At 37.6% G+C, this 11,182-nt stretch overlaps 1 protein-coding gene across 1 annotated transcript in view; it reads left to right on the top strand.

The window, feature by feature from the left end:
• The first annotated feature begins 4,656 nt into the window (after window positions 1-4,656).
• The window catches only part of LOC134751867 (lachesin-like), a 45,465-nt gene continuing 38,939 nt past the window's right edge, over window positions 4,657-11,182 (top strand). Inside the window, exons 1-4 of the mRNA XM_063687395.1 lie at window positions 4,657-4,741; window positions 7,757-7,878; window positions 8,737-8,922; window positions 9,423-9,612. Of these exons, the coding sequence (XP_063543465.1) occupies window positions 4,678-4,741; window positions 7,757-7,878; window positions 8,737-8,922; window positions 9,423-9,612 (562 nt within the window). The 5' untranslated portion in view covers window positions 4,657-4,677. The remainder of the gene's footprint in view (window positions 4,742-7,756; window positions 7,879-8,736; window positions 8,923-9,422; window positions 9,613-11,182) is intronic.

Raw genomic sequence — 11,182 nt, 5'->3', positions numbered from 1 at the left:
GACAATAATAATTAACATTTATTTGTTGTTTGAAAATGTGATGTCTACCCCAAACTTTAAATACACTTTTCGTCGGGTAGTCACACAAATCTCTCTTGACATTTTGCTGGGACATCAGTTAGCCGCGACCACGACCTGTGAAACCTGTGTCGAAACGTCGGTAAATAAAGGTAACAAAATAAATTCGCGATAGACCCGATTTTAAATGTGATTTAATAAAAATTGTTTTTATTTAACAGTGTTAACGTGTATTAACAATATTTATATGTTACGGGTAATGTTAGAGGGTTGATTAAACTTAAGCTTACCCGGGTATAACTAGTATTACCCAAGTCTTTAAGGCTAGCAACATACATCCGAGGGATCTGGCGAGAATTTTTTGAAACAGAAGTACCTACATTTTCAGAGTAATATCTTCCGTCACAAGTCCTCTTATTTCTTTCCCTCCCTCCCTTCTCTTAGTTCTTGAGGCCTTCCGTTGGGTCCAGTAACGTATTGCAAGCGATTGGTCTACTAAGGGGCTCGGGACCGTGCTGGCCCGATCGTTTCATTCCGCAAATTAGCTGTGGTATTATCAAATTTTAAAAAGATGATAATGGGCAACTGTAAATTCTATTATCTATAGAATAAGCAAACTATCAAATTACACGCAAGTGATATACGATAATGACGTCTCGTGGATTGGGGAGGGGATAAATTTACATTGATCCGGTGTTGGTTGCGCGCCATCAATACGGTCAGGGCAGCAATTAGTTGCCCAGTAGCCCTCACGGGATATTTATCCCAGACCCATGTTTGCTGATTGTTCAAATCAAATAAAACTATTCTCGATTTGTGGCAGCTATTATATAATCGGCTTAAAGATAATACCAAGCTATTAATCCTGAACATATACCATTGTACCTATAAATTATGAGAGTAGGTACAATCAATAATACCTTTACGTATTAAGTATTTACTGATTTACGTAACAATACAATGCTTTATGGAAAGCTTGGCGCACAATCGTGGAATCCAACAACAGTCGAAAATTCATATTTTAAATGCTTCACAAAATCTATTATTGCTAACCGGTTTATTTCCTTGCAACATAAATTATACAATTTATGATGTTTTATGATTTGAATTTAAATAAATGTGCTATAAATTCCCTTTAATGTAACAAGACTAGTTATCTAATGAAAATCTAGAGCCGTCGGGTTTCGAGAAAATTCGACTCCATTGCCAATTTAATCACTTTGGTAACGTTCAATTAGCATAATACCGGGTAAAACGAGAGTTCACACTGGCTTGATGATGTAAATATTTCAAAATAGGATGTTCATGTAGGATGAACGAACACTTACAAGTGCTGAATGTATTTGTAGACGTACGAAATAAGAAGCAAGCATTGCACATATTTAGCAACAATGTGACCAAGAAGACTAATGGGTATTTTTTAAATTGGTAATTCATACTGTATCTCTAGATAAAATATAGGTAGGTAGGTAGGTACTGCAACATGTAGGTTGGTATAAATTGTTTATTAGTGTATTAGATTTAGATTTTAGATTTAGATTCATTTATTTCATAATACAGATTACATTATAAATTGCAGGCATGTCAATTTACAAGAATTCATATTATTATCGTCAAAACAAGGATGTCATAAGAATATAATCAATAAAATAATAATTTAAAAATTAAATAATTACAGAATAATAAGATTTCAAAATAATGTCAAGATAGTATATCCTGTGGTGGATCGTCAAAATACATCATACATCATTCATAAATTCACTAACAGAATACAACGGTTTATCCAACAAAAAATCTCTTAATCGGCGTTTGAATGTTTGGTCACACAGTTCACTTCTTATAACAGCCGGAAGTCGTTCATAATAGGTTGGTCCTATGACACGAGGGTTTTTCTGGGCTAGGGCCATACGGCGAGGAACCGTTCTTAGCCGTCCCGTGGAACGGACGTTTATACCCTCAACATGAACCCGTTTAAATTGAGATAATTATATTGTTTCTCACGTACATTATGATTTCAAAAAGATATAAGGAAAAGTGCGTCATAATGCGATATTCTACGAACAAATCTCTACACGAGTGTCTGGTATTTACTCCGGCCAAAATGCGTAGCGCGCGTTTTTGAATAATTAAAACTCGTTTTGCATCTGTCGAGTTTCCCCATATTATAATACTAACCATATATTTAAGCTTTATGTGTACTAACAACAATGATCTCAGTTGGTCTATGAATAAAAATTAAATTAAATTAAATAAATTAAAATTATTGTTCCGTACGATAATAATGAGTGGAAATGACCATAGTACACAGGTCTTAAGGCGTCTTGAGATATAAGGGGTTTTAGTTTTCGCAGTGCAAAAGCGGCGCCATTTAATCTAGAACAGAGTTTATCCACGTGACATTTCCAGTTCAAGTTGGAATCTATCATGAAACCCAGAAACCGATTTTCATCGCACATTGTCATTGGGGACTTGCAAAACAATTAAATACCTAATACTTAAAAGTTATGAAAAGGCAAGATTTAATTTAATTATTTGCTAAGGAAATCTTTAATTATGTTCATTTTTAATTATTATCAACATTGCTTGGTTTTGGTCCATTAACAGAAAAAAAAAAGATTTTCTGTTATATTTGATGAAATTATTTTGACTATAAATATATGTGTTCTATTCTCATTACGATTAAAAATGCATTTCTTTCCCGGTCTACTCTTTATTCGGTCTTTGAACTGAAATGCTTAAGAGGAAAGGCTTCTCCATACAAACGTAGTCCCTATTTTCCTTTCTGGATATTGACATTATGAAAAGTATTTTTAGATAATTTGATGTATATTAATCGTTTGACTTTTTTCGATTTTTGATTATTATAAAAATTAGGAGCGCAAAACAGATTTCATACAAATTTTAAAATGCTCCTAACTCTTATATTAAATTACTCTTATAAAAATTAAAAAAAAAACGTTAGGACATAACCGTGTTTGATATACAACAAATTGTGTCAAAATATTTTCAATAATGTTAATTTCCAAAGAGGAAAATGAGGACTACGTTTGTATGAAGTGGCGATTTCGCGCGGCGCCTCCACTTTCGTCTTAAGAGAAACGTTAAAATAAGGTTTCCATTCTGCACGTAATGCTGGCGACCTGCGAGCGCAGCGGTTAAAGTTCTGACACCGCGTCAGCGGGCACTAATTGAATCTCGTGGGTCTGACACCCGGCCCCGACCCGCGAGACGATTGCTTATGAGCACTTCAAGCCGAGAGATCATTCCCTGGGATACTTTGTTGATAACTAATAAACTATATCTTACATTTTGTATTTTTAAACAAGCTTTATTTAAAATTCTGAAGTGTCCATTAAACACGGCAAATAATCATGTTTACAACTTAATATTTTCTAACAATACATTTTCAGAATTCGGGATGTGTCTATGCATATATGTATATTAATTGTGATTAATCTATAAATGACATATTATGTATAACTATGAATAGTGGGTGCAACTACAATTTATCAAGTTTGTACACACAATAAATATTATACGTATAATTTACTTGAACTACTTGGGTATTTTTTTGTGTTGTTTGCTTTAAATTAAGTAGCTAGTACGAAAGCACATTAAGAGCTCATGACATAATTTTACTGTTATATGCGAAATGGATTAATGATAAAACTCGTACCTATCTTAATTATTGTGTATATTACATTTCACGAAATATTTAAATATATTGCTACTTAACTCCATGTAGCAAAGATAGATATAACTCCGTAATAGATGGATACAGTCTAAGGAGAAAACGTGCCTCGAAAATCAAGAAAATTTGATTTTAGATCAGATGACGCCACTACCTTTGGCCTACTCTCGTTTAGATAGCGTTGATGGTTTCGTTTGTTATTTAACAATTTTAACGCATATCACTGAAAGAACATGGGTCAAAATAGTATAAAAATAATTAATGCAAATATTGCAAATAAAAAAAAAATTATCCATATATAAATACATTTTTGATATTTTTATTTTTAGTTTTAATCATGTGTCGATAGATGGCAGTGAATTTACTGTGGCTACAGAATTTACTATGACAGTACCGCTCTACCCTATTATATATCCTCTTTGCCATGTACTTACAGACATACTTATTTAATAAGTACCTACGAATATGTTATCTATATTTATTGGTTTGCCTAACTGACTGCAAGGTTTTTCTCCATATAACAATTTTTTTTCTTTTGAAAACGAATATAAATTTAAACAATTCGCCCCTATAGTTGAAATTACGAACAGCGCGATCAAGCCTCATTTCCTCCGAGGAAACTCCTTTGTCGATCTGTGTCTTGTTATTTTGAGGAAAGCAGATAATATTATGGGTGACGGTTAAGAGTTTTGGGGAAATTTATAACGAGCCTTCGTTTCTTTTTCTTTGAGGCCTGGATATTTTATTACTGTTTTTGTAAAAACTTTGCCTTTGGTATTAATTTCTAAAATGTTCATTTTGTTTTATACATAGATTTGTACCACTTTAGTTACGTTTTACGAAAATACGAAATAAAGTAACATGATTGTAATTTTTTGAGTTGATTCCTATCTTTACAATTTATTTGTAATTTTCTACTCGGTACTAAGTTTCTGTCGTTGGTTTGTTTCAGATTGATCACAAAACTCATGTTTTCGCCATCTACGAAAGCAGCCTGGTGGCTGGCAACATTTCTTAGTGTGTTAGTCACAGGTAAAAGTAACCTTTATTAACATATTCTTTGCTGCTAGCTATATTCTTTGTTGAGCAAATGTCGAAATATCAAAGGCCATGATAATTTGGTATTGTTATTAAAATTACGTAACGCTAATTACGAAATTAAAATAAACCTACGTTTATGTACCTTACTTACTTATATAGTGGGCGCAACATAAACGCGGTTATCACATTGATGCGAATTCGCACATCGCTCCGATGTATGAGCGTGCGCTATACGCGTATATAACAACGCTCGCACACCGGAGCGGAGCGGCATGCGAATCCGCATCCAACGTGAGTACCGACAAAGATCACATATTTGATAATTATGAGTTGACCCTTATCATGTATATAATATAACGGTAAGGATATCGGTTAAACGGTAAGTCTTAAATACAAGGGTTAAATTCATAATATTATCTGCAATTCCACGAGTCAATACAATATTCATCAGACTTTTGACTTTAACCTTTTGATCAGGAAATATGCTAGGAAGTAACGTCAAGTAGATTCCGTTAGCCCGTTCCGGGCTTTGGTTTAAAATTAATTGACTGTTATGTGGAGTTTGCGAGGCACGGTGTGCTGTACCGGGCAGTGTCACCCTCGAGTTAGATTTGTACCTACCTATTGCAAAACTACAACTACGCTGCAACAACGCCACGCTTATTATTCAACGACTTCTTTGCTTACGTACATAGGTATATATGTTGTTTGCGATGTGAAGCTTAATTCGTAACTATATTTATTATAATAAAAAGTATAATACTCAATATCGTATTCGTACATGACGATTTAAAGTGTACAATAAAAAGTATTGATTTGTATTGTACTTATATAATAATGTTGTGTTAGTGATGTGTGAACTTAGACTTAGATGTTGATATTTGCAACGCCTTTGGTTTTAGTAATGCTTTTTTAGGGTTCCGTACCAAAAAGGTACAAAAGGAACCCTTATGGTGCGACTCTGTCCGTCTGTCTGTCTGTCACATAGCTAAATATCTCGAGAACTACTGAAGCTATTGATTTGAAATTTGGAATATTTAGGAACAACACTAACTCAAACACATTGAAATTGTAATTTTTTAAATTTATTTTTATTAATTATGATAAATGCCCAACATAAAGAGCGGGCAAAAAATCAAGTTACTAGGTCGAGTGGGAAATCATTTGATAGAGCTCGAATTGAACATTACAAAACAAATTTTTATTTGCTTTTCATAGTGAAATTAGTGAAAAAAACTTGACTTGATTTACATGAGAAAATTGAAAGTTTTGTACGGAACCCTCGGTGCGCGAGTTAAACGAACTCGCACTTGACCGGTTTTTTTTTCTTTCATAAACTAAATTACTATAAATAGCGAGCCGATGTTGTCAGTTCGGCTCTTTCTAGGCTTCCTACTGACAAAATAAAAAGTACTTATCTAAATAAGTATAATTATTGTTTGCAGAGCGGTATATTAACCTGTTTGTAATGTATAAATAGCCTCCTTGAAATGTATAAATAGCCTGAAGAACCTGATAGCATAAGAACCATTGTGTCCATTGTTCCATGTTTAATGCAAATTAATGAAATCTGAAGAGAGGTTTAAGTGTTATACCGGGTGGAACCTAATCCGCCCACCTATTCGGGCCTTCGTTCAAACACAGTATTATATTTTTTTTTAATTAGCCTACTTTGGTGTCCCACTGCTGGGCAAAGGCCTCCCCTCGTTTTTTCCACTCGACCCTGTCATTGGCATTTTCACACATATTTGATATGCAATTTTACGTGACAGCAAGAATAACACATGCGTCTCCAAGGGCTCACTGCGCCTGCGGGCGGCGGGCGCAATGCATCGCTGTCAGCGCTGCAACCGAGGGCCGCTCATTAGACCGTCCTGTACGGCGCGCAGCGCTTACAGCTGCACTCGGATTATTGACTAAACAAAATATAAATTCATCCCCACATCACCACTATTATATCAGTATATAATATTTTAAATCAGTAGATTGTAGATTATTAACCAAGGGATGAAAGGCACTCATTTCTGCCGAGCTAGTTTAAGTTTTTAGTTTAATAGTTCGAGGCTGAAATGATGCCTTCCACCCGAGTTAAACACTACGTTTCATTTCGAATACGAGAAAAGTAAAATGCATGTTATTAAAAACATGACTAAGTATAATTTTTTATAGTATTTCTTGAGGGTATGCTTTCAATTTTATTAACAATTTAGGCAAAAGTGTCGTTATTTATGGAATGGGGAGTTAAATATCAGAATGGAAATTGTAAAACAAATCCATTTAAACCCAAATTTCAACAGCTTATCGTAAAAAACAAATTGAAAAAAAAATCGTACTTGGAACGTAAAATGCTCTACTAGTGCAGAAACGTATACATTTTTTGCACGCCTTTTAGAACAACAATGAACCCTCATTCAAAGCATTGAGAAATGTCAAATGTCTTGACCTCTTACTGAGTGCTACATCGCAGAATATGTCTAGTTAGTCATTAATACATTATACACATTATCAGGGGCGCGAAACTTATCATTACGGGCATTCTCGGCTCCGTTCGGCTCAGCATTGCTCCGAGCAATTATTAGGGTTGGCACAACTTGACGTCCCTTCGCGTGTACGACCACAGATAAGACAATGACTTGAATTTTGACAACCCTAAATAGCCGAAAGAGATAGTACGTACCATACATAAGAAAGGGACAGAATGATTCGTCCCTGAATCGCTGTCAATATCGGTTTTGTAGTTTATTTTCTGTACAGTAGTATTACTTATTCTGTGATATTATTAAAGATTTTGGGGGATCTTATAATTAATGAGATACAGTTCTTCACCTGTAATAAGAGCGCATGTTATTTTACCTCTATATTTAAACTATTGGTATATTATATGTATATTTCATTTGTATGTGGTGTGCAGTAAAAAGTACAAACCTTGTGTTGAATCTTTATACACATAAGTACTAATGAGAATAGTCATGGATTTTTTGAGTAAAAACGTTTTCTTGTAAACAGGTGAAATACCTATCCAGTCGGAGCTGGAGCCGGAATTCCTGGCGCCGCTTGAGAACCACACGGTGACACTAGGTCGCGATGTGCACTTCACATGCGTCGTCAACCACCTTTCCAACTATCGGGTGAGCTAATTACAGAAATAGGTATATAGTTATGTATTTTTTTATTATTATTATTGCGCCGCCGCCGGCAGTTTTACTGACATCACTTTAAACAGATCAACAATATTTTACTAGAACTTGTGTACAGTAGCGGTCCTAGCCTTCGCACCTAAAAGTCGCGTGCATGAAACCTTAAAGATTTTAGCCAAATTAAGGAATGTGCTATGTGAGCTAAGCTCTTAAGAAACTTACGAGTAAGTAAAAATATTAGCCTAAGTGCAGTTCTTTCCATGTCAGTGTATGTAATGAGTATGTACCTACATTAGTACGTAGGAATGTATTTACTCGCAAAATTTAATGCTTGAACCTTACCGTCGTAGAAATAAATTTACGCAAACAGTAGAATTGTTACTAATTTATTTCGCAACCGCAACAAAGCGAGATGTCACATGAAAAATGCGCTGAAGCGGCGCGGGCGAGACACCCCGCATTCCTCGGATGAAAGTCGGTACCATTTTACGTGTCGTTCTCCCAGTTTTACATTCGCTACAGTGTTTAAGTCACATTAAGTTTCGTCTCGTCGGTGAACAACACAAGCGATTTAAAACTTGGAGAAGCGCCGGCGAAATGGGACCGATTTATGACGTTAATCCTAGATATAAAACGGAATTTCACGCTCAACTGTAGCTTGAGTGTGAAGCGTTTTGCTTTGTACACACTCTGATTGCATTGTTTAAGTTTCATAATTTATAGCACTATTCTACAATTATTTTGCGTTTTGTTAACTTGTGTTTATTTGCGTGTGTTTTTCGTATACCTCGCGCAGCTGGGCACAAGTTATCCAATCTATACCTGCGAGATAACAGAAGTATTTTTTAGGTCGCATGGATAAAGTCCGACTCGAAGGCGATCCTCGCGATCCATACTAACATGGTGGCGCTGAACCCGCGTCTATCTGTCACCTACAACAACCACAACACATGGAAGCTGCACGTCAGCAACGTACAGGCTAATGATTCGGGCACCTACATGTGCCAGGTCAACACGGACCCAATGAAGAGTCAGGTACCTTTACTACCCCATGTTCAGATTTTTTACGCGCTCAGGCGTTACGAAATGGTTGGCCGTATACGACGTGAAGCGAGTTACCTACATATACTTTATTTAAAGGATAAAAAAATAAGAACTTATAAATAAGAGAACTATGGTTAATATGTATTAACCATAGTTCTGTATATGTATACATATATAATTTTCCTCCAGCGTGTTCCGAGTAACCCACGCGATCGGAAAAGGCTCTGTTAATTATTCAGTGTTGTATTTTATACTCTTGAGTGCAAAGTTATTCGGTGCAACTTTTTATTTGTTTCCTCACGTTAGCTTATTGTAAGGCCACAATGCAATAGTTACTCTGTAGGTATGTTAATCGAAATAAAAATATAACGCAATAGACTGTAAATTCAACTATTAGCATGAAGAGATTGAAGAGGAATAAATGTTTTCAAATGAAAACAGATGCCGTTTACTTCATAACTATCTCGTTAATGTAGTGATTATCTTCGTAGATGGGTCACCTAGCGGTAGTGATACCACCGGACATAGTGGACACGGTTAGCGAGGGCAGCTCGGCGCGTGAAGGCGGCAGCGTGCGGTTAGCATGCAGCGCGACGGGCGTGCCGGCACCCGCTGTCATGTGGCGTCGAGAACACAACAAGCCCATCGTATTCCGTCATGATGGCGGCCGGGAGAAGAAAGGTAAGATGCCTTAATTGTCGTAGGTATACACGTTCTAAACTTCCCTTTTTAGCGGCGCGCACAGCAAGGGAAGATTGGCGCAGGACGGCAAAGTTCGGCTGGCGTGCATTGCGACGGGTAGACTAGGGACCCAACATGTCACGCCGCACGCCACCAACGCAACATACCCATCATGTTCCTCCACGAAATATGTGAGAGTTTGATACAATTATGTTATATGTATATAAACGATAAAAGAAGTACGTGCAGAAGTAACAGTAGACATGCAGCGACTACGAAACATATCTCGTCGTCATTGGGCACTGCCGTGAGGCACGTGTCTTTGTTATGTGGTGCAGTGGACATGTCTAAATATCATACATCACTATCGCAATAGAGTAGATAGACTCGGACCAAGCTAACTCTGCATGACATATGCAATGACCAAGTGTGGATATCCTCATCGTTAATGTAAAATTTATATAAAAATATATTATGATGTGTATACGCTCCCTCACTTTGTTCTGATCAAGTCCGTGCAAGGTTAGCTTTCCCCGACTATTTATTTTTTAGTGAATTATTTTAACTCCGCAAAACTTATAATAGATAGCGAAGCGTAAAATACCGGTGCGCGTGCGGACATCGACCACGCGAGTACGTCCGTCAGTACCGGCGTGTGTCGCACTCACTATTCCGTGCCGCCATGATCCACGATCTAAGTTAGGTTCGACTAAGATTACGTAATCTCCTACGTGTAAGGAACGCCTTTCGCGCGTCCACTTCTGTAGTGGAAGAAGTGTAGGCAAATACTCCTTAAGCCAACGTGCCCAGAACATATCAGTGAGACGTTGCGCTATCCGCCACTGACGTTTTAGGTGGAGGTCCTCGTTGTCGTACCTACCAAAAGCTGGTCCATTTGATGACGTGCCAATCAAAAAATGATTAGGCGTCAGAGCTTCTGGATAAGTAGGGTCCGTCGATACGTACGTTATTGGACGACTGTTGACCAAGGCCTCAACCTCAGCCATCAATGTTGAGAGCGTCTCTGGGCGTGGTGCGCGTTCCTTGAGTACAGCTCGCAGGGATGATTTTACAGTGCGCACCATACGCTCCCATGCGCCTCCCATCTCTGGAGCGCCTGGAGGAATAAACTTCCACTCGATTCCTCTCACGAGTCCATCACGGCGCAGCGCATCGCTGTCTAGTTCAGCGATACTGCGTTTCAATTCTAAATCGGCGCCTTTAAGATTTGTCCCATTATCGCAGTATATCGCGGTAGGGGTACCTCTACGGGCTATCATCCGTCTCAAACCCATTATGGTCGAGTCAGTGGTAAGGCTTTCCGTTATTTCGACATGAACGGCTCGAACTGTCAGGCATGTAAATAACATACCATAGCGTTTTTGCCTACCACGACCGACGGTGACCTCCATTGGGCCAAAAAAGTCAATTCCGGTGAACGAAAACGGACGACGGTTGTGCTGCAGCCGGGCAGCTGGCAGGTCACCCATGCGCTGCGGCTGCGGCATGGCGCGGCGATATTTGCACAAGAGACAATGAGCTGCGACTGCGCGTACAGTTGGTCGCAGTT

Source organism: Cydia strobilella, chromosome 2 (genome assembly GCF_947568885.1).
Source record: "Cydia strobilella chromosome 2, ilCydStro3.1, whole genome shotgun sequence".
Taxonomy (NCBI): domain Eukaryota; kingdom Metazoa; phylum Arthropoda; class Insecta; order Lepidoptera; family Tortricidae; genus Cydia; species Cydia strobilella.
This window is presented reverse-complemented; position numbering and strand designations above follow the sequence as displayed.